General features: G+C 39.9%; 1 protein-coding gene across 9 annotated transcripts in view; it reads left to right on the forward strand.

The window, feature by feature from the left end:
- Positions 1-314: 314 nt before the first annotated feature.
- Positions 315-25553, forward strand: part of gria4a (glutamate receptor, ionotropic, AMPA 4a) — a 68866-nt gene continuing 43627 nt past the window's right edge. For 6 of the 9 annotated variants that reach the window (XM_037267022.1, XM_037267023.1, XM_037267026.1 and 3 more), the window contains exons 1-2: positions 316-699; positions 3865-4023. In XM_037267022.1, coding sequence (XP_037122917.1) covers positions 606-699; positions 3865-4023 — 253 coding nt within the window. In that variant the 5' untranslated portion in view covers positions 316-605. Of the gene's footprint in view, positions 700-3864; positions 4024-25553 lie in introns of all 9 variants that reach the window. The other 3 variants (XM_037267027.1, XM_037267028.1, XM_037267029.1) reach the window with 1 other exon arrangement.

Genomic DNA, 25553 nt, shown 5'->3' on the forward strand with positions numbered 1-25553 from the left:
GCGTCAGGGTGGATTATGTTTGACGCAGGAGGAACCCTTTATTTAAACTTCTTAAAGGAAACGATCTTTTCCTCTTTGACTCAATGAGAATAAGATAAACTAGAGGAGACATTTGACATGTGATTAATGCAGACGATCACAAGCGTGTAGAAAGTGCGTAAATGTGTCTAATCCGCGCCTCCCCTCAAGCACGGAATCACCGGCAACACAGGGAAGGAGAAAGTATATGGTGTAGAAAAGAGAGTGAGAGTATGACTAAAAGAGGGAGAGAGAGCAAGAGGGAGGAGGGGGCGCGCATGTCCAGTTGCTCCATGCAGTCTGCTCTCTATGCAAGCTCGCCAATCTTGCAACGACTTTCCCCACTCCTTCTTCCCGCCACTGTCTTTCCATGTGCGCCGCGCATACAGCTCTCTCCCGAGCGGACTGCGCACGCAGGCGGGGTGGGGAGATAACCGCTTGAAGCCCACCATGGAATAGGAATACTATCCTGGACAAAACATACAGTTACACGGAGAAAACCTTCCTCTTTTTTTTCTGCCGTCTTTCCCTCCTTCCTCCCTGTCAATGTATCGCAACACTTTTTGAGGGGACCCGAGTGAAGAAACATGAGGATTAATATTTTCTCTTGGTACTTTCTGGGCTTGTGTTCCGTCCTTTGGGGTTTGACGACGGGAGCGTTCCCCAGCTCAGTGCAGATTGGTGAGTTGGAGAGCTTCTCCACCCCCCCACTCTCCATAGAGATGTGCATTTTCAAAGTCTCCAAGAAAAAGCATCTTACAAAAACGTAACGTTGTAACATTGTGAGCAATGATCTTTTATTCATTTATTTATTCTCAAAATCATAAATAGTCTACAAATACATAGAGTTTGATTTTGTCTGTGTGAATATTTCAAAAAAAGCTTTTCCTTCTTCAATCTTATCTCTCTTTAGACACTGCAGTATTTCCTCCCTCTCTGTTGCTCTGTCTCTCACCCTCAAGTTCTCTTTCCTTTACCTTCTCGTGAAAGCAAAACCTTCATTCCCGAGCACATGAATCCCCGAAAAGTGATAAAGTTTGCAAAATAGGGCTCACCGTTGCAGATGACGCCACGTGCATGCGCGTTTGTGCTGCACGCACACGCCACTGGCACGCAGTCAAACGTGTGATAATGAATTCACTGCATCACTCCTTGTGGGGGGCAGTCGAGAGGTCCTATAATGGGATTCATCTCCTTGACTCTGTACCTACAGCTGCCAATAAACTTCAGATGCCAAATATTTTTGGGCAAATTAGCATCCACTGCACGTCTGCATTGCCTTTTGGACACACGGCTTTTACAGGCAAAGGTGCTGTAAAAGGCGGCTGGCGGCTGAGGGTCGTAACTATTGCGTTGCATGGCCATTCATGTGGCATGCACACAAACCTCACTTCATGTGTGGACCCGCTTGTGATAGGAGGTGAAGATTCTGCACACACACGTGACCTTTCTGTTTGCCTGGCTCGTTGTTCATTTCAAGAGTTGAATACATACGTCGGCAGTGTAATTTGACAGAAACCTTTGCTCTTTGCTAACATTAATTCTATTTGAGAGAACTGTATTAGAGTGGAAGCTCACAAGTCGAATGCAGGCTTTTCTTAGTTGGTCGTCTACCAGAGGTGGAAACAAATCCCATCTCGTATGTTGCAACTTTCCACTTGTCCTATGAGGACGAGTCTTTTTTTTTCTTTCAAATCAGGGATTGGGACCATCAATGGCTTCAAACCAAAGTAAAAGCAAATGAACACTATGTTGATCACTAAATTGTGTGATATGATGATTTTTGCACACAATACCCAAAAATGATGACCGTCTAGTTTTCTGAACAAGTGCCACGAAAAAAGCCCCATAAAAATCAAAGGAACATCACAACATGTACCAAGTAATATTTCATGGTTACGAAGAGCACATCAGGAATGTTCGACTTTCAAGGTTCAACTGAGCGCGCTCCAAAACAGACTGCAATTTTGTGACGGAACACTTCCAACCACCAGGATTTGTTCTATTTGGAATGATAAATTTACATTTTAATGATCATGCGTTAATCATCGTGAGTTAATTATATGAGATAATCTTAGAAAACTAGAAGCATGCAGGATGGACTCCTAGTGAGAAGAAGACACGCTCGCACAAATGTAGATGGCACCTTGTCATAATAATGGCTGGCTTCATTATGTGCTGCCTGCCGACTCCTCCCTTGTCATCTTTCCTTTTCCCCTCCCAGTCTTTTACTGTTAAAAGTCAACTCAATCACTTTGTTTGCAATCAGTTAAGCCCTCGAAGCGTTGATCAAATCTCAGAGGTTGATCTAATTGAAAAAAAAAATTCAATTTAAGATTTTTATATAAAAATAAAAAAAACAGCACGAACGTAATAGAATTATATAAAACAAGTGCATGACTAAATGTAATGGGACACAATTCATCAATTAGAGGGTTGTACTAGTCCCATTAGTTGCTCCTCAATCGTGAGAACTGTTTGGCAAAAGGCTATTTCTATTTCAACATTACAAACAAGTGTAAAGGCCACACTGATTCTTATCAATTAAGCACAATTTAGTGGAAATAACCAATGTGGGAGGGTGGGCGCACTGTAAAATTTTGCCTGGGATGCCACGTTGGGTAAGACTTGCTCTCCGCGTGTGTGAATGGAGATTGTCGCTTTCATCACCGTTCATGACGTTCTACTTTAGTCTTATGATATTTGAAGATGATTTGTGTTGAAGTGTGTTAAAGTGGATGAATAATGTGTGGCCCAGTACATAAAGTGAGGTCCAAAAAGGCATGATCAGATGTTTGGAAGAACTTGAGTGGCACCTGACCTTCAGCCCACCAAACACCTTTAGGATGTATTAGAACGAGTATTGTGAGTAAGGCCATCAGTTTCAACAAAGTGTTCTGGTGCCATTTTTGTGTCATGTGAATATATTGTAATAGTGCCAATAATTTTGTCCATTTCTTACTTTCACAATGTACAATATATTTATTTGGGTTCTTTCATATTTTTCATTATTTAAATTTTGTCTGCAAGGTCCCACAATCTTAATGTTATGTCATGATTAACGGGACATAACATATAAGTCAACCATGTGTGTTGATTTCCTGTTCCGTTCTGTGTGCATGTGTTTATTCGCCTATTGAATGAGCACTAATGATACGTCATATTTTATTCATTTTCACCTCATTGGCATCGTTGCTGGAATTAACCAGATTACAATGTCTCTGTTTTAGTTCATAAAAGGAGCCCTCCTGGGACTCCTTGTGAATTTCTAAAAGCTTTCCTATGCCAACAGTATGTGGCGTTCTGCTCTTCACAGCCATCCTGCTCCCACTAATTTTGTTTTACATTTTGGATGGTTTAATTTTCTGCCATTTCTTTTATCTTTTATCGAATTCTCATTTGGTCAGATGGAATACGAGTCCCTCATTTTGAAAGGCCAAATTACACTTTGTATCCACATCGTCATCCCTTCTTTGTGCATGGCCTCTGCTCTTCCCTTTTGTGGCTGACACTTTTGTGATGTGGCCATCCTCTGTTATGTGTCACCTCCTCTCCAACTCATTATCGTTTTGTCTACTAACCTCTGACAGGCTAGTTATTTCTATTTTTTCCTTCCCCTTACACCCCGCTCCCTTTTTTTCTATTCACTGATATCCATGGATTTTCTTTCAAGGTTTTGTGAGTGTGCTGAAAGACAAATGACATTTTTTCTCACAAATGGTAATGAAGATCTTAGTTGTATTCTCTCTTTCCTTTTTTGTCATCTTCCATGTCTCATCAATCCTTCTTGGCACTTATATCTCTCTTTCTCCTCTCCATCACCTTTTCCTTTGCCTCTCTCCCTAGGCGGCTTGTTCATTAGGAATACTGATCAGGAATACACTGCCTTTCGACTAGCTATCTTCCTTCACAACACCAGCCCCAACGCTACTGAAGCCCCCTTCAACCTGGTCCCACATGTCGACAATATCGAGACAGCCAACAGCTTTGCAGTCACCAATGCATGTGAGTATCCAATCCTTCTCTCCACTCCGTAATGTGAATATTAATGGAATTTGAGTAGGTGCTGACTCTGCATTATGAGTTGCCATGTGTGGACATTGCCTTTTTTTTTTTTTTTTTTTTGCATTTCTGATTTCATCAAAACAAACCAAAAATAAAAGGGTGAACTTTAGTCAAAGTTTCGCTGAGTCTGCTCCATTCTGCCTGGCAACAAGTGGCCCGGCAGAAGTTATTATGATCAATTTTTTAGTGTCCACGGCATAGTTAAGATTTTATTTCAGTAGTGAAGTTTTATGATGGATATTAAGTGTGTTTGTTGTTTGTGTGATTCATTACATTCCTTTTGGAAAAAAAAAAACTTCAATTCCACAAAACCTTGCAGAGGGCTCATGAGGCCAATACAAAAAAAAAAAGAAATACTGTAACATTTCAAGCATTGTTCTTGTTTGATGGCTCTGTCAGCTTGGCCTTCTCTGAGGTCTCTGCTTTTTAAAAGCTGCTATTTTTCATAAATCCTAAATGAAAAAGTCTATATTGTGCAATCTTTTTAAGGATCTTTTTGTTATTTTGATATCGATGTGATGTTGAATGTGCTATAACATAAGTCTAATTCGTCCCAGTGGTGCTAACTCTACAGCATCACCAAATACTTTATACCATCATAAAAGAAGTCTGTGCGGATTGGCAGAAGCTTCTCTGTGTATTGATTTCCACCCAGGTTATTTGAAGCTAATCTTTTAATATCTGTTGACTGGGTGCTTAAAGTAATCTCCACTTGTAACCCCAGTTGCAATGCTTGTAGAGGCCAGTCAACAATTTCTTGGAGTCAGCTCAGCAGCAGAAGACATATTTAGCCAATTTATTCACACTCACATTCAAAGTTCAAATATTCAAGTGATCCCAAAAGCAGGTTCTTGGGATGTCTGAGGGAGCTGTAGATAACCTATGCAATTTTTTGTTTTCTTTCATTTCCAGTGCATGCTTTGACTCATACACATTAACGCAAACGCATGCACACTGCTGCCAGTTAGCCATAAGAGGAGTGTCTGTAAAATGAAGCTCTTCTAAGTGAAGCGTCTGACACTCAACAAGCAGTCTCTTGGTTCAAAGTCTCTCATCCTCTTCCTCCTACTCAATTTTGTCCTTTCCTTTTCCACCTCAATACTTTCCTTCTTTTTCTACTCGTTTAGTCCTCATCACGTTTTGCCGCCTGTCCCTCAGCACGGGCGTGGTGAATGGATCTCTAAATTAATCCATGGCTCTTGCTCCGGGTGGTGAGCAATGCCTCTGAATTAGAAGAGGGAATTCTCCCTCTGACCTTCGTCAGGTCCTCTCTTTTCTCGTATTCAGAGTGCGTGAAGAGAGCATTTTGAATAAATTACATTTCCTGCATTGTCACACATTCATATGATATATTCTCTGCTGATGTCTGTCTTTTTCACTTATTTACTTTGTCGGTGCGGAAATACAGTTTATCTATCGCATGCTTCTTTTTGTATTGTTTTAGTTTGGCAAATACAGTTTGACTTTCTTAAATGCGGCGGAACTGTGAGGTAGTGGTGGTTAGTCCTACTAACTCACAGTTCTGAGATTTGGAGTTTCAATCTGTCCTAGAAAGTAATGCAATATGGAATACGCAGTGTGTGTATACAAACTTGAGTCAATCTGAGTCAGGGGAGGATAATCAAGTGAGCGTGTGAATGTGCATGCGCAGTGAGAAAAGGAATCGATTTGGACAGAAAGCTGAGATGAATTAGGGACAAAGAAGAAAGAGACGAAGAGGATTTGCAACAAAGAAGCGCTTATGTCTGTTTCATCAGCAACGGATGTACTGAACCACAATCCTAATCTTAGTCGAGTATTATTCAGTTTTGGTATTCGTGGTTCAAAACGAAGAGCGTTAATATCTATTCTGGAGCCACTGCAGTGACGATTGTGGTGTAAGTTGTGGTTTAGGTGGTTAACCGTTGCTACGATCCATAGCCCCATTTGTCTTTTTCATTTTTTTTGGACTGTGCCATTCAGAATCATTTCAATCAATACTGTTTATGCTTTATTGAAGGATCGATTGCATTTACATATAGGCTCGATTGACACTCATCTCATTATCTTTCCGCCCTAACAGCATCAAGCTGTGTGACTCGTTGAGATGCCCCTTTGCTCTCTGGTTCTGAGGACAATATTGGTGTTTATAATTTGATGGTGACTACAACAAATCTGACTTATGTAGCGGCACATCATTAGTTACACTGCTGAAAAAAATATTGGCAACCTGTTACCGTTTAAATGAATTATTTTCATTATCAGTTGGGACATTTCTATACTGATTTTCTCCAATTAAATTCAAGCGTGACTTGACAATAATTTTCACTGTTGGTGCCTTATAACAAAAGGTATAAAACACACGCACACACACACACACATACACACACAAACATCAGAAAGTAATGGCTTGAATTGAACATTGTAGAGTGAGTTTAATTGGCTTTGTATAATTTGGTGTGAGTCAGTGTGCCTCATTGAGGAGCAATCTGTAAATGTTGTTGTTGTTAACAGTCATAGACAGATTGTCTGTTGTAAAAACATTATGTTCCCTCTCTTGGTCTGCCTCTCTCAGAAAAGGACCGTGTCCCCATAAAAAGTTTTACAAATGTGAGAATTTTGACCTTAACCTGAATATTGACTGCATGGAAATAATCTTGGAGAACATGTTTCACCTCATTGTGAATTTATGACACAATTTGTGTATTTGTATTCATATGTCATGCCGGGTATAGTCCGTCTTTCGTTCGACGTCACCTGGACTAGACTCCAGTTTCTCATGACCCTGAACAGAAGAAGCAGTCTCGAAAACGGATGTACGGACGCCCTTACCATATATCTGCAAAACACCATTTCTTTTGAAGTCAATGCATTTAATGGGTCAGTCAACCTGTGTAGATAAGGTGAGACGCTCTGTAAGCCAACTGTGTGATCATCATGTTTTCTGTGGTTATGAGTCTTCTTAATGGCTACATAAGGGAAATGGAGTGAAATAATATCTCAAAACCTGGCAAGGCAGGGAGATTTACTATCCGACAAGCCTGCGTTTCATCATGGTACTTACATACAGAAGTGGCTGGTAGACTGTTAGCAAATGTTAAATGTGCATTCTGGTATCAGGATATTGAGTTAAAATGGAGCCTGGCGATGATGAATTCATTTCACATTTATAGTATAAGACACAGGTGTCAAACTCAAGGCCCGGGGGCCAGATACGATCCGCCACATCAGTTTATGTGGCCCGCGAAGACAAATTGTGCATCAAATTCGTGTGTCATTACTAAAATTGCAAATTGTCTTCACTTTTAATAATATCTTTTTTTTTTAATATTTGACCAGTTTTTACTCGTCTGATTTGAAAACCAGTTATTTGTCAGTTTGTTTTGTAGCTTTTACTGTATATAATATGAGGTGCTCATACATTTATTTGGGTTGACAGTCAAAATGGCCCTCCGAAAGAAGCTATGACTACAATGCGGCCCGCGAAAAAAATGAGTTTGACACCCCTGGTTTAAGAGCATGACTAAAATTTCGAGTTTGAAGGTTGAAGTCATGTACAATATGATTAAAATCTTGTTCTTTCAACACAGTGGTCGCACCTTCACAGTGGTGATGCATCAACAGTGTCCAGATAAACAAAGTTGATACACATTTCTAAATACATATTATACATCCACTTATTCCTGTTCAAGGTCAAGGGGAAGTTGGAGTCTCCCCATTCCTCCCCATCTCAGACCATAGGGTGAGAGATGGCCTTTAAATAGATCTTATTGACTGGTTTGGATCAGCAGATATTTTGCATTTTACGTAAAATTGGTGAACGGTTGTAGTGTCATAATTTGTAGATCAGTCACGTCAGACTTTCTACCATTAGCCGTGTATTGAATATTAATCTTCCACTTTGTAAGGAATATTAACCTTCATGCTAAACTACTGTGTTAGTATGTGTTCATCCCTTAATCCATCCAATTTCTATACTGCTTATACTCAGGTGAGCTGGAGCAGGGCAGAGAGTTGAGTTGTCACATTCAAATATCTTTAGAACCGATTATCCTATTGGTTTTTGCAATAAAATGTTTTATAAACTATTTTTAGCGATCAAGCAACACGAGAAGAAATGTATTTATTCGCTGACGTTTTTTAAATTGATTCACTTTCTGGTTTGGTCTTTGTTTTGCAAAACTAATAAACAATAAAATACTTAGAGCTACAGTATTTCTAATCAATGAAGTAAATCACCTTCTTTTTGCGCAACTGGAAATGTTTAGTGCACGCACACACACACACACACACACACACACATACATACACACATTGCTCGTTTAGCATCACAACACGTGTCAAACTCACTTCATTCTTTTTTGCCTCGATAACAACTGCACACTGAACGGTGTTCTGTTCTTTTGTATGTGCGCACAAGCAAGGTGGCTCCCTGGCGGTGTGTTGTTCCGTGCTAAGTATTCCTTTATCAAATCATGTTATTGTAGACTCAGCACAATCCAGCAACTAGGAAGTAATATCAAGTCTTGTGTTGCAATGGAGCTATACATTTGTTCTGGTTTATCTGATTTCATTTAGTAGACCAATAAAAAGGATTGTTTGTTTGTTCAACTCAACTCTTTCATTAGAAAATCTGCTGCCAGGGAAGGATGCAAAACATTTGCAGTGAAAGGATTGTTTGACAGTAAATAATGCAATGCAAAAACGATTGGCAATTGCATTATAATACATTGTAGTTTCACTGAAATGTGTAGACAAGGGACCAACTGTGATAACATGCCCACATTTACCAAATATATGAAACCAATGACAAAATCATTTTGAATCGATCATTTCTTCTCGTTGACTGGGCTGCATTATCTGCCGGTTAGGCTTTCTTTCCAGGCATGAATAAGTTTCAATCAATCCAAGAGTTGGGTCATGAAATTATTGGATTTTTGAGGGAATTGTTTGCTTCTGACAGATCTATTTGTCATCATGCCCACTGTGCTTCTAATTAAAGAGAGAACACTGTCTGTAGACTACTCGGCCCAAAGAATGAAAGACTTGATTGATGATGCGATGATTTTTTTTTTTTTTACACTGATATCACATATTGAGTGCAAGATTGTACGATGAAGTGATAATGGCCAAAAACCTTTGTAGCAGCATTGAGGAAATTATTCTGGTGTTTACAGCGACATTGGTACTCACATTAATGAAATTCTTGTTTGTCAGTCTGCGGTTTTGAGGCAAGAAAGGAAGCAGAAGGACAATGAGCCCTAATGCGGAGTTTTACAGACTCCCAAGCTTAGAGCTTCTTGAGGAAATCCTCCCAAAACACTCAGTAAAGACCTGTCTGGTTCACCCCAGTGAGACTTTTCATTAAGTTGTTGTGGCTATGTAGGGGACATCTTGTACACAGGAGGAGGTGGGGCATTGTTGCCAAAATGCCGAGAATGAGCTCAGTATTGCTGCTGTGCTTTAGAAACATCTGTATGCTTGCCAAACTCAACTCATATCAAATGCATTTTTTTTTCTATTTTTTGAAGGTCACACAAAGGTCATACAGACCCAAGTAAGGGGTAAGGGAGAAGAGAGAGGGGTATACATCTTGCTTATTTGTCCAAGTTTTGGTTGTAATGAAGAGTGAATAATGTCTTTACAGAATACACTAACAGAGTGGATGCTCCCCTCGGGTAATCTGACTTAATAAACAGACTGGCTTTTTTCAGCCCGTCAATATAAACATACACACGTACTCACAATTTCCATGGGCCTTCATTAAAGTCTCGATGAAATATCTATCACAGTGGGCAAGCTATTTCAAATGTAAACATCATATGTACAACTTTGTTTTTACATTGCAGCTTTTGCAAGATGAAAAGCATGACAAGAGAGGACAGTGGATTTTAAGTGTTACATGCCACCTCATTCTGAACACAAGTCTAGACGGGATAGAGTCATGTTCACTGTAATTGCCTACAACGTCTTTGCGTTGTCCCTCACTTGCTCATTTCTCCGCTCTTGTTTTCATGTTCTAATCAAAGCATTTCCATTTACGGACTTTCCTCTTGTCACTTTTATTCCTCCCAGTTTGTGTCTTGACGCTGAGAGGCATAAACGTTCACAAGCATGTAATCACAAACAGAAGTGTTGCATATTTTAGCATTTTGCAGCTTCTTATTCTCATCTTTCATTGCATCCGGTTTTGGAGAAAGTAGTTGCCGACAGCACTGACATTACTTTACAAAACAACTACATTCATACAGTGTTTGAAATTACAAATGATTATCTTAAAGATGACAACCTGCTTACAAGGAACAGTTCAGTGCTTCGACTTACCGTTTTTTTCCATGTATAATGCGCCCCCATGTTTCATACACACCCTAAAAATGGCATGTCGATGCTGGAAAAAAGCCTGTCCCCATGTATAATACGCACCCAAATTTTGCCTTTTTTTTTTTTTTAAACTCCCAATGATCGTCACACACGCGTGGTGAAATTTGTCCTCTGCATTTGACCCATCCCCGTGTGATTTTGATCCATCCCTTGGGGGAGAGGGGAGCAGTGAGCAGCAGCGGCGCCGCGCTCGGGAATCATTTGGTGATCTAACCCCCCAATTCCAACCCTTAATGCTGAGTGCCAAGCAGGGAGGCAATGGGTCCCATTTTTATAGTCTTTGGTATGACCCGGCCGGGTTACTTAAGTCCGTAAACGTAAAATTATTTCAGAAAAAAGATCATCTTTGGGAACAACCGGATGTTATTCTGCCGGTCAGTATCACTGCGCATGCAGTAGCAAACTCGATAGCGAAGAAATATGTGAGACTCTCAACGGGATCACCAATATTTGAGTGATGTTCCAGTTATTTATCACAATTAGATTACCAAGTCTGTGTTTTGAGTTCCTCCAATAAACCCTGGTCCAAGCTGCACTTGGTCGCCCCGCTCCTTTCCACACTCCAATCCGTGACAAGATTTTCTTCAAAAATTGTTGTACCATGATTTTCTTAAAAAAAAAAAAATAAATAAAAATAAATTGTACCCATGTATATTGCGCACCCCAGATTTTAGGACAATAAATTAGTTAAATTTTGCGCATTATACATGGAAAAAACGGTACTCAAGTACAATGGAACCCAGGTGCTAGCCTGAAAACAAACCTTCCTTTTCTTGTTCTCTTTCTGTGTCTCACTCTTACTCGATTCCTTCTTTTATTGCATTGAAGGAGAAAATGCAACCTAAGAATCCACCATAATGTCAATAAACAATGTACAATCAGTGGACAGCTTTCTAGATCAAACCTTAGATCCCAATAAATGAGACCCACTGCAAAAGCTGTATTAAAAAGATTTATCCTTCACAAAAATAACATTGCTCGCTTGCACTGTAGAACTATTTTGGCAATTGCGCTTTGTGTGTACATATAATATAGCCGTTATATTGAAGCTGGAATGTGTTCCAAATGAAGTGTCTGTACGGATGTATTATGTCCATAGCTTTATGTTGTGGATGAAAGTAAGGGCATTTGTTAATATTGATAAGTGCACGTATTTAAAGATGAGAAGCATGACCTTTACCACAAACGTACGTGCGCTCACACATGCTGACACGGTTCTATTTGGTGTTTCCATTCTAATTTCGGGACATACATAGATATAGCACAACACTGCAATGTGTACTCATTGATAGCATGACAACACAGCTCTCAAAGCCAGAGTCAGCCTTTAAGCATTGCATCCCTAATGGCCCATTGCTATTCTGCAGGGGTAATAGATTCTTTGGTAACCACCAGGTAATTCATCATACTTACAAATACGGAGAGACAGAGTAGGAAGCAAAAAGCTATTAAATCTATCAGAGAAGGTCCGGTGCTTTTATGAAGAGAGGAATGCTTTCATGGAAATAGAAGGAAAACAATTAATTATGCAGTCTCTGGTGATTATCACAGGGGGCAGATGCCCAGAGAGAATGAGAGAGAATGAACGCATATGTGCACAGATGCATGGACTTGTCTTCTAATATGTGTGCGAGGCAGAGAGGCGGCTGCTGAGCAGCAATGGACAAGTTTGTGTGTTTGCTTCTAGGTCAGCGTCTATTGGACAGCATTGGTATTTCTCTCTTTAAACCTGCTGGTTCACCTGTCTGAGCGTGTGTGTGTGTATATCACTGTTTGCCCACTCACACTCTAACCTCTTCACTCTGTGGAAGTGGAGTGTGTCAAATAGCGTGTGTGCTACACACACGTGAACGCACACGCAATAATCAATTGGGCCTTTCAGACAGTGACGGATGGACACGCCGTTGTTTCTATTTTTACCCACCAGCTCAGCATGTGTGTGCCTTTTTATCTTCATGGGAATCATACACTTATATCATTATACAAACGAGTACATCGTGTGTCAGCCTTGGCTTTTTTTTATCTGGGGGATATTTATGCTTGTATGCATTTCTGATACATTTGAATAATTGATGACCAGTGTGTGTTTTTTGCCTTGGCAGCAGGCCAGTAGGTTTCCCCCAGCCACCCGGAAGCAGCAGTAAAGCACAGCACCAAGTTACAAATGGCGGCCCCACAAGGAGACTCCAAGCCCTTTCTCTAATCATTCTGAAATGTGTCAAGGCAAAACAAGATCAAATATGAAAATAAGTAGAGTCAACTTACCAGAATGTCTCATTGGTGAGCTACTTTAGCTTGATTTGTTATCCCAAGAGATGCCTTCAAAAAAAGAGAAAAATCAAGGAAGACATCTGGTTAAGATGATGAATAGTGGAGAATATGCACCGACTCAAAATTCGGAGCACTTTGTCAATAAGCAAACATATAAAGCTAGCAGCACAAATTAATTGGACACGCGATTAATTTTACATGATGTTTTCATACAGTGTTGACAAAATTTACACAGTTCAAGCTCATGACCAGCCAAACATCCAATGTGCAAGTAACTAATGTGAAAGAAACACTGCAGGTCGATTTCAATCTTGTGACTCTATATTACATATTTTGGGACTCTATATTTGCATGTATTTTCGAGTGACCTAAATTCAATACAGTCAACCTCAGATACTCAAATTTGCAATGTTTGCATATATAAATAATACATTGTCTAACTGATAGATGAATTTTGTTATATTTTGGTGGGCTTTGCATCTTTGTTTTCTCAATTTATGCCCATTTTGGGGTAAAAATAATTTTGGGGGTTTCAAAATTGTAATATTTTTCTTCCAAATGCATTTTAATGGCTGTAAATTAAACAAAGTGTTTGGTTTGTATCATATTGTATGGTCCAATATCGCCAACATTGTCTGTATCAGCCCTTCATTTAGAGAGGTTTTAAGTCAGTAAATGAAAACTAGCTGAGCATCCATATTACCTCTTGGCAGTGTGGAAATAGTTCAAAACAAGGTCAAATTTTATCCCATCTGGGGCCCGTTTAGTTGGAGGAGTCACCAGAGGCTGTTCACTAAATGGGTTCACCAAGTGCCTAAAGGAGCCCACTGCTGTTGTTTTTCATGCAGCCTCTAATTCTCTCCAACTGACACAGAGTTCACAGATTGAGGTTGTTTTTGTATAAAAAAAAAAAAAAAGTACTTGTCAGACTATTTTCAGCCCGTCTGCATCCATATGTCTGGCAGCAAATGCTCTTCCTAATGATATTGTATTTCAAGAAGCCGTCCATTAGCAGCAATTACACAATGTTAACGAGGCGCTCCACTCTGAAAAGCTTCTTTGGAAGTCGACAGAAATGAGGAGAAAAATGTATTATTGCACTTCATTAGATATCACTAAAAATCAAGTAGGACCCAGTACAAGTGCTTAATAGCATATTACATCTTTACAAAGATGATGATGTATGGTTCTGATTTAGAATGTCAGCACGGTATCTATAATATGTTCTTTACTTTGTGGCAGTATCTGGTTGCCCTTGGCAGGCAACTGAGATACCCAAAATATTAGGAATACCTCTCAGTATGATCGGGTCTTTTGTCAACATAATTTTCTAATTACATTAACGGCTGTTATCAAAATATTGATGGTATGGCTCTTAACTTTTGGTCTTGATGCATCTTGTTGGAATTAATTTGGCTGACATACGAGCTAAGCCAAACCTCATCCATCCAACCATTTTATATAGGCTACAGCTTATCCGAGAGTTGCAGCTACAGAGCTGATTTTGGATGAAAGGCACACCTTGACTGGTTGCCAATCAATTACTACGCACATAATTGAACCCACACTACTGCACAGTAATGAGAAACTTTCAGGACAACCTACAGAGATTTGCAGCACTCTGTCTTTCAGGCCTGTATGGCAGAGTGGACGGACGGAAGCCACTTGTTTAAAAGGCACCTGGCAGCCCGCTTGGAGTTTGCCAAAAGGTACATGAAGGCACCGACACTCCCTATCCACCAGACAGAGCTCGAGAGGTGCTGCAGGAATGGACAAAATTCTCCAAAGATAGGCATGCTAGGCTTGTAGCATCATAATCAAGGAGACTTGAGGCTGTAATTACTGCCAAAGATGCATTAAAAAAGGCTGTGAATACTTGTACACATGGGATGGCTTAGTTTTTAATTAAACTAAAATTGTAAAACTTACAGGAAAAACTTGTTTTCACATTGCCATCTTGAGGAGTTGGGTTTAGAGTTTTAATGGGAAATTTGTTTTTATTCCATTTTGTGATGAGGCTATAACACAAAATATGATTAAAGTAAAAGGCTGAATACAATGTTAACAAGTATCATATCATAAACAAACACAAGGTCCAATTTCTTTACAAGTGACACGTTTTCAATAAATGCCAACGCTAGCTTGATACACATCTCTATCACCTATTCAGCTACTTGAAGAGAAAGTTGGCAATCTTCAATCCACCGTAACCCTTATTGTTGTTTGAGTGATATTGTGCTGTGTACAGTATTATCTAACATGGCTGATTATGTTTTTTGAGAGAGTGGCAGAGTCTGTTTCAAAGATCATCAAGCAGACTGATGAGAGGGTGGAGATTATTACAGTGTCTTATCTTGGCCATATCACAGGGACTCAGAATTACACACACAGTTAAATTCTTCCTGACTCAGACACTCAATCACACACCTATTGACACACACGTTGTCTAGTTCATTCACCCATCCTCCCTCCCACGGGCTGGCTCCCTCGCACACATAGTCCCGCACACATGGTCACACGCCGGAGGGGATGATGGGATGATAGTACAGATGGCTTACTAGAGTAATATTCTCCATATGGGAAGGTAATATCATCGGAACAGTCGTCTGGGGAGAGAGAGTGGCTGATTAGATCGGGAGAGGAGAGATGCTACATGATTCAACTGCACTGCTTTTAGTCGTAAAGAATAGGTTCGGATTTTATTAGTGGTAACAAATAAGTATTTTTAAAAAAAGGGAGACAGAATGCGATCATGTTGGATTTTTAGCGGTTATATTGTACATGCTGTTTCAAAGTAATTATGTACAAGGCAAATAAATCTACAGTAATTGGTGTCTGCCACTTAGCTAATGAATATTTAGACTCTTTAGATTCTCACCGTGCTTGTGTTCCTTTTCTCTGGCTACTCTGGTTTCATTTCATATTTAAAAGGCATGCATAGTTGGTTAACTGATGACTCGACAGGGTGTCCCAAAAGTCACTATCCCATTCAGTATTATTTCATTTCAGGTATCATACAGAGGCCATTGACTACTTAGGCTGAGCAGTTTTGAAAGCATGTAATTTCCTTGCCTATGGTTCACCAACTGACATTGGAACAGCATTGCAAAATGGCAAGAAGTTCCCAATCGCACTTCAGCATGAGGTTGCAAAGCTTTATAGCCGTCACACCGCTCCATCAGGTAGAACAGTTTCCACAATCAATATCAAGTTTCTCGGAACAGGATATGTCCTTATAAATTGTCACAACAGAAAGCCTACTACAACCAACACTGATGAAAACACCAAACTCCTCCAACAGGCATTCATGCAAACAAGGAAAGTCCATATGGAGTGTTGCACTACTAAAACTTGACCCGTATTGGCATCTGCTTGTTGAAATGCTTCAAGCAGAGTATTATGATGTTCAACAACCCGAAGTCGGCAGGACCCCAGTGCTTTGTGCCAGGAGGCAATTTTTCAACACTGCTCCAATATCACTTGGCAAGTCATGGGCAAGGGAAAGACTTAAGATGTCAAATGCTGATTGCTTCCAGTCTGTCTGAATGATATCTGAAAGGTAACAGGAAAAGCATATGACTTTACTGACACCGTGTTAATTGTCACAGATGTGAATGTGAGTGTGAACCTGTGTAAGCCCTGGGATTGGTTGGCTCGACTCCAGGGTGTGCCCCACTTCTTGACCAGTAAGTTGGGATAGGCTACATCTTGAGTGCCAAGCAGTATAGAAAATGAATGTCTGGATAAAGGGAAACATATAGGCAAATAAATATGACTGACACTGAGCAACCCAATAAATATCAATCACCAGAAAAACTATTCTGTAATATTTTTTAGTAATATCCAGTAACATCCGGCTCTTAATCACTTCAGTGGTAGACCACTGGGTAAAGACTTGTTTTTAATGATGTTTAGTTGGGAAAAAAAACATCATGTTACCAGTTGTGTGCTTCAGGGCGTGGATGCTGTGGATGCTCAATACAAAGCTTCCAGCTGAGAGAAAATGGAAGATGGGAGAAATGATACTGGATAAACACTGTACACTAAGCACACAGTGAGCTGGGGAACATGTCATATTTTTTATTAATCGTACCAACATGCGTTATTTGCTCCCATTCGTTGTATGAACGGCAGTGCAGTGGATCATTCTTATGTCACTGCTTTAGTCTGTCTCCAACCATCGATCAAATAATTTGTAATTTCACACGCATGGACGCGAATCACTCCTCGCATGCGGGGTTTGTTGTCAAAATAATACATTTACTGAAACACATAGCACAACAGCGGCAGTTACTGTCAGACCCGGCAAAACTTCCGCTCACTGTCCCAGGTGCCTTATTCAAATCCCCTGATGCTAGCCACTGATACAATACAGTACTATTTGCATATAACGTGTTCGGAAACATATTCGCAAAGTAATTAAAAAAAAAAAATGAACATGGCAGGTGAATATGAATGTCCATTCAAATGTCCGAAAAACCACTATGGGCCCCACAGTAAACATCCTGCACGTCTGTTCACATACTATCAATACTCCAAGGATTTGTGCGAGCAGTTATCTGCTGTTTGTTTGTGACTGTCTGCATGCAGAAATCATAGCCGCAAGAGTGACATAAAATATGTCATAACGGAGCCAAGTCTTTGGAATCTGGCCATGCAGATACCGCTCTGAACGTGAACTGTTTATTTATAAGCTTAGTGATGAACACGCTGACATTTGTAAGGTAAACGTGTTCTGATAAAGGGAGCATTCAACAACCTCTTATTGATGTTGCCTGCAAAAGGATGCTTAATTCAGTGTTTGAATTGAAAAATACATTTACCAGTGACGGTGTAAATGGTTTTCTGTCTCTACTGAAAATGTACTGTGATTAAACAGTGACCAGTTGAGGTCTTATCATCCGAAATAGATTCCAGCTCCTTACAGAAACAGGATGAGAACAAGTGAATAGATGTTATACGAACATTTTGGGACTATCATGAGAAATTGTTCCATCATTGGTCGTCGCTTGTGACTTTTCTGCACATAGTCATTTTTTCCCACTGGCCTAAGCAAACCAATATAGCGTTGAGTGCAGTGTTCAAGGACATCTCCAAAGTGGCTGTTATATGGAGAAGTTGAGTTGGAACACGACTGACTGCAGCCCACGCATAGAATACTCTTTTGAGAAAAATACACACTACTGCCACCTTCAGTTCAAATGAAAATGTCTTTTCAATTCCCTAAAATCTATGAATGGTGAGATATCAAATACACAAAAAATTAGATGTGATACAAAATGTATGTGTGACACTCGTATGATCTAGGTTCCAATCACCTAAAAAAAACAGTAGTAAGCAGATGGGCGCACCAGATTCCTCCAGTGGAAAATGATTCGTTTTTTTCTTTTTCTAAACAAGTCAGGGCTTATGGCAAGATGTAGCAAGTGTGAGCACTGGTGTAAATGAGCTGTTTATGGATCTGTGTGATCAAGATAGGATTACAAGCCAATGTGTTTTTATTAACTTTTGCAAGTAGCCAAACTGAGAGGATTGCACTTTAATCTAGAATTGACCCTGACTGCATTAGTTGGGAAGAATTAATTGGAATGTGATTAGCATTCATCAGCAATGGCTGACTCTGTGCTTGGGGACAAGTACAGACTGTTCAATATGCTGCTGCCTTGCAGCGTGTATGTGTGCGTGCGTGTGTGTGTGCGTGCGTTAATTCCCATGGGAGTGGAGAGTGGAGAACTGTGGACAAATTGATGTGTGTAAAATGCTATAACAGGAGAGCTCTTGCCTTTTCAGAAATTCTACAGTAGCTCCTTTCTCAAAAGCTGAGATCACCAACTAACTTGAGTTCATGATAGCTGTGTAGTGTAAATGCTACGGGAAAAGCAACTATAGCTTTTCTCAGTGATTGCATATTGATGACAAACATTGTCACAATTAATCTTTAAGATATGTAACCACACTTTTGATCGTTTCAATCTCTCCGCCATGATTGTTAATTATTAGGAGCACCGATGTTGCAGTCGGTGTGCTACATGAGAGTGATCCAAGAGCTACTTATTTCTCTCATCCAATAAAAACTCTTGCCGTTGCGGCAAAAAGGAGTGTAAAATGATTAGACATGCCCGGAGAGTGAAACGCTCCAATGTGATGTTAACGTAGCAATAGAGCTGACCCAATGTGACGGATGCAGGCTTGAGCTGTGCAAGTTTGCGGTGAAAGTAAAACTTCACTCCTTGGAGCCCTCAAATTGGAGTTGACGGTCAGCACACAAGACAGTGACACCCAAATAGGTGGGGCTTAGACTTAGTCCATATTCAAACACACACATCACTGATAAATTCTAAAAGAATCATAAATTATGAACATATGCAGAATCTTGTCACTAAAGAATATTTGGAGCTTGCTCAAGGACACTTCAGCACAAGAACACAAGCCTTTGTGATCAAACCACCACTTATGCATTCATGAGCCAAGCACCCCTACCTCACAGCAGTCACAGCAGACTGTCTTCTGTTCAGCAAAATTGAATTTAAGATGAATGATTCAAAGCGTCAAATTAGATTTTATTGAATAGAAGAATTTGTGTTGGAGAGAACAATAGGAGTGGAATAATAAGGAATTACCAAGGGGTCGAGGAGTGAGATCGCAGGTGAGATAAGTGTTGGCATGCTTTCCCTAAATTACTCAGCAGTTTATCTTTTGCATTAATCTGTGGCTCTCTTCTGCTAAAAGGGCTCACACTCAAACCATTGTGTGTGCGTGTCACACATTTACCGTGAAGATATCCTTGTATGTTTACACAGTAGCGTGTTAGCTTTTGATGCATCCTCTCATAACTTCCAAGTTTTGAGGAAACATGTTTGACGGAGGAACTGGATCAGTCACCTTGAGTCTCTCGGACTTACGTCTTTGATTTTCACTGAGCCGTGCTTGATGAACGGAGCTATTTTGTTTTCCCATGAAAGGGGCACCAGCTGCAGTACCACCTCTGGCAGCGGACACTCATCCAAGCCCTCCCTGCTGCATTCAAATCTGAAATCAGCTGAAAAGCGGCCAAATTTGCAGGGCTCTTGCTTGCTTGTTTGTCACACATACATCAAAGAAGGCCACTCGTACATATTGTATCATCTCCATGAAACATGAGAATTAAAGCCCTATTTTGTTTTTACATTATGATCACGCCATGTACAAATAAAAAAGGACCTACTTCAAAAAAATGCCTTTAGATAGATGGTTATAAAAAGGCTAGCTCAAGGCCATTAGGCAACGTCGAGTTGACAGGATGAGCATACTTAAACGTTTATACAAGATGACGCAACTGCTAGCTAAATGAAAAAGATGCCACGGGAGAGGCTCGTGACTGTCCGTTTGGAGGAAGACCACATCAGACTACCTACATACTATATGAATCGAGTGGGCACCCTATCCTCCTTACTCCCCTCCTACCTGTCTTCAGTGATGAATGGTTTCGATATCAGCGGGGCGTGTGTGTGATGAATGACTGCTCATACAGGAAAGACCCGCTACAGCTCAGCGACTGTTAGTAGCGCTGCAAGTTGACTGGGTTACAGGCCTAAAAGCTTAATGTGACACATTAGGGATCGGGGTCACTGTTTCACACAAACAATACAATATACACATGTGCCATGTTTAGGGTTAACATCTTTAAGGCATGATTGTCCTTCTACCTGCTCTCTCATCTAGCTTTATCTCGAAGACTGCAGACATCACTGATGAAGCAAACTTTCTGCAGTGCAATCAATATGGAGCCTTAAAGGGACTGTGTGCATTCCCATGTGTGAAACCGCTGTTAGGTAGGCAGGGATCACAGCTGTTTTGCCGCAACATTCTTTTTGTCAAAAGAAAGTTCTCAAAGATTTAGAACTTGGTGAACGTGCGTCCGTGGGATATTTACCTTGGAACAAAAGAGACAAAAAAAAGGCAGATTTAGAATGTTCGTGTTGGAGTTTCACACTGGCTATTGATAAGTTCTTTTGTGAGAAGTGCATGTAATAAACACATTCCCGTCACTTGTCTCTCGACATTTTGTAAAAATTACCAAATAATTGATACAAATTCCAGATGCCTTTGTTTAGAGTTTAGAATCTTCATTTATTAAGACAATTTGGCAATAAGTATTTAAGCAATAACAGAATTATCAAATTATAACGCAAGATGAAGATTTAAGTGTCACATCTACAACCTGCCTTTTCATAAACGGTTAATATTTCCTAGTTGGCCAACTTTTAATGCGGAGACCTTTTCATTGTTTGCATGTTTTGATTGCTATTCTTAATCCATATTCATCATTGACTAATTGTGAGAACCCCTACCAAGTAACTTGGTAAATGCATCACTGATGTGCCCTGCTCTACAGGATGACAGCAGGATATTAAAAGCAGAAAAATGAATTGTGAAAGGTCAATTTCAAAGTCTATCATTTGCATTTTTTTAAATTTCCAAAGACAGCCTTGTATTCTGTACCACTCATCCTGTCTGGAACATAATTTCCCCCCAAATCAGACAGGTTGCCTATTGAAGATGCTTTTGTCAAAATAAGGATCACAACAACGGGTAATTTCAGAGACACATGTCTTGGATTACTGGAGGGAAACTGGACTGCATACACATTTTACACAGAAACAATTTCTGTACACCAGTGGGACATTACTCAAATTTGCATTCTTGTCATGACTACTCAGAATAAAAATGTCACTGTGACAAGACTTCCAAGTTGGACATGTACAAACGGTTTGGCGGTCTACAACTTTTCAAGGAACATATGTTCCAAAGGTGGAAGTAGAATCCAGAACTCAGAGTATGACAGAACAAGACAGGAAAAGATTGTATTAGCTAATTGCCCTCTATTGTTTACTACATCAGTGTCGTGTTTAATGTCATTTATTTTGTCCTTGGGCTTATGAAAATTAACTAGAATGTTACATAGCATGGACGGTATGTTTGTATTTTCATGAAAATCAGAACTTTTGAAATAACCATGTCCTTTCCCATTTTTAACTGTCCCTAGGACTATATGTCAGCAACTATTAGCATATCCACTAACTGCAACAACACGTAAGACTTTCAAGATAGCTGCCCTCATCTTGGCTACTGGCCCTCATTTTCCCCAATCAGTTCTTCTATTCTTAGATTGTGTATTCCATGCTGCCGGGGGGGAGCATGCCTGCAGAAGAAGGTAGCAGGGAAGGGCAGGTGCAGGGGAGTGGAAAGATATAATCACAATGAATAAAGAAGTGAACTGTGGCAGTTTTACCCAAGAGCTTATTCTTCAGCCGTCCCTCACCTCGCTGACCTTACATTCAGTCCTGGATTTGGACATGCAGCCCAAACTAAAGTGGGAGGACGAAAAGGTGGGGAGACAATAAAAATTGTGATCATTATCAGATTGTTTTTAAAGCGTTGTTACTGAAAAACAAGTTAAAAAGAGTATTTCAACATTCTGTTGACAATTTTTAAAACACAATGAATTATGAATGATTCAGTTCATTTCAAACATTATCTATTCAACAATGCAATAAATGTGGAACAAAACAAATTAAAAACTGACACCTCATGAAAAATGACTATGGGCTCTATTGTCGTTACATCTTTTTTCTGGCGCACGGCACATCGGAAATGTGCAAGACGTTTTGGCCATTTTGTAGAGTGCCGCATCTTGGTACGGATAGATGGAGTTTGTCTCGGCCATTTGGGCATCGACACAGCCGAGTCCAACTGTGTCCAATAAATTAATCAAGTTGAGCTTTTCAAAAATATCTGCAGTCTCTACAACACTTTTTCTAATTCTTAGAGGTAAGGCAGACATACGTAGAGAATGTTGGATGACCTAAAATACACTCCATGTAAAACACCCAATAAAATTTCACTCTCCATTTATGAAGACATTGCTTCCGTGTAACTTTATTCCATTTGAGAACATTAAATATGAAATCCATAAGGTGGCTGATCTCTCCTGCCTGCTTATTGATTGTCCCATTTGTACTGTATATTTGTTGCAAAGTGCCGCAGATGCACTTGTATAAGTTATTATTTTGTCTTTAAATGTGCATTGGGGTAGTTGATCCTTTGCGACTTCACGTTGTAAGTTCAGAAAAAATTCTGAAACGTGCAGGGAGTTAAGATAGTTGTAAAATTTTAAACACACCTTGATCTATTGCCGTGCTTTAAAGGTAATCATAACGCTCACTGCTTATCAATGAATATGTCTAACCTACAAAGGAATATTTTGGCAACTGTGAAAAGACAAACATAGAACAAAAGAATAGAGTCATAACTACTAGCACTTTTCATTATGTTTTCACTGTTGTATTCTCTAAACAAATGTGGTCTTTGTCTAGTCTCTAAGCTTCTGAGAGCTTATTACAACTATCAAACACTAGAGAGAAAATTAGTCATTGCTACCCAAGCACTAAAAATCTCGGAGCGGTGGCGCACTCACACTTCTTTCTCATTAAATGTTAAATAAAATATGCTACCAAGAAAGTCAGGCTGGCAAGAGGTAGTGGTTTAATTCAGAAAATGTTCATGGTCAACTTTATGGCAAGACTCTCTGAAAATAATACTGTCAGAAATGGAAGTGTATGGGCACTGAGTGCCAGATGCTTTAGCATAATAATTTTAAGCTTCTGTTGCATCACTGGAGGACTCTGACCTTGCACAATGTGCATCATATCAGTCTTAATTTCAATGCTAATGACAATCTGCAATTTGAGATGACACTACTGCCGTTTTAAATTTTACGACATTTATATGGAAATTGCATTTCCCCTGCGGTTGGCTGGCACCTGGTTCAGGGCAAAAATATTTCCCAAAGTCAGATGGAGTAGGCTCCACTTACTTGTGATCCTAATGACAAATGGTATGGACAGACAGGTGGATGGACGGACAGGTGCATGGATGGATGGGCGGACAGATGGACGGATGGATGAATGGACAGATGGATGGACGGACGGATGAACGGATGGATGAATGCTTACTCACATGAAACAATGTATCGGACATTGCATTCTACTTTACTTTGTGCAATATATTTTTGATCCTATGGCAGCTGCATTGTGTGTTTGCAGATTACTGAGTACAGTAAATTATTATGAGGTTTATCTATGACTCATTGCTGTTCAACAAAATGCAATTATTCAGCCGAAAAACAAGAAATACTGAGCTTTTAAAACAGTTTCCTGAATAAACAAAAAGGACAATGTGCTGCAGAGTTATCACTGCAGAAACAGAGATAGCAAAGCCTAAGCATACCATATGGTCCAAAGAATAGAAACTTACCGTATACAATGAGTAAGACTAATGGTGGTGCAAAGTCGTTAGGAAGTAGTCAAAGACATGGGAACAGAGAAAAAAAATAAACAAATACTAACCTTGAGAGAACCAGTTAGATCCCAGGAGAACTATTGTGTCCGACGAGTTGACTGACACCATAGGTCCCCTCCTCTCATTAAAGCTTATGAGGCAACTTTGGGGCATGTTTTATTGCAATGAGGCCCCAGGCTGGCACATTGCAGCCTTACGCTGGTTTAGAAACCTGTGCTGGAAATAAAAAAATGCAGATTTGTATCATAGGGGAGAACACGGAGGGGAGTAAGGGACTGCAGAATCAAAGAGCAAAGACAGGTGATGTCAGAATGAGTCATCAAAAAGATTTCGGTACATTTCAGGTAAATGCGCTTATTAAAATGCTGTCATTAATCCTGTGAATATTGGGCTTAAAACAACGATTTGTATCAAGTCAAAAATATTTTCCTATTCCTTGAATTGATAGAAACCCTTGAGGAGTGTGGAAAAATAGAATTCAAAACATCTAGGCAAGTAGCTTTCATAAAATTTCCATAAAATGTCACAATCTGGCTTGGGAGTAGTATTCAGAGAGAGACTCACTTTTATTTGGTTCAAATGCTTTACCACCAAGAAATTTTCATTTTCCTCAACAAAGCTGTCAAAGGAATCCAATTGTATGTGGCTCTTCGTTGGCCCACAGAGAGTATGAGGACATCGTTTCTGTCTGCTGAGAAGCAACTTTTATTAGCCGAAAGCCTTCATGAATGAATGACAGGCATTTTCCTTGCAAGTCTCGAGTCAAATATGAACATACTTACAACCAGACCGTCCGCTGGCCCTCTTTGTGCTGATAGTTACTTTTATCAGGTTTGAAGGTCTTTTTATGAGAAAAAAAAATCCAATGTCCTCATGTTCAGACGTGAAGGAACCAGGCCATTCTAGCCAATCCAAAGGCTGGAGAAAGTCCAACGACATGGGAATAATTCATACTGACTTGGAATTGTTATATGAGACGTATTTAAACTCAAAGCAACAAAATGATTTAGAAGACACCATGACTCAGCTTGTCCTGAAGAAATTACTCCTAGAACATTCGACGCAAGTTCTCGAAACTGAAGACATTTAACTCATGTTATAATCTGCCTTGTCGCCTGGTGGGTGCAGAGGTCTCAGCTTTGTCTAATTGCCACAAGGCAAAGCGTCAAAGCTCCATGTCCCTCACTGTTTATCGCCACTGAGACTTCGAGCTGATAATGGAATTAATCTGAGTCCCAGGAGAAGGGAGCAAAGGAGGGAACCAAAGTAAAAGCAAAGAGAAAGCAAACATGAAGCAACATTCATGGTGCAAGCAGAGAGAGCGAGAGAGAGAGAGAGAGAGAGAGAGAGAGAGAGAGAGAGAGAGAGAGAGGGGGGAGGATGGATGGAGCAGATGTGAGAAGAAAAGAAAGATGAAGTATCAAGTGATAGCCGCTTGATACCAAAAGCAAAGTCTGCAGACTCACTGTTTACTCAAAAGTGATGTATCATAAGGTGGA

Source organism: Syngnathus acus, chromosome 13 (assembly GCF_901709675.1).
Source record: "Syngnathus acus chromosome 13, fSynAcu1.2, whole genome shotgun sequence".
NCBI classification, from domain to species: Eukaryota; Metazoa; Chordata; class Actinopteri; order Syngnathiformes; family Syngnathidae; genus Syngnathus; species Syngnathus acus.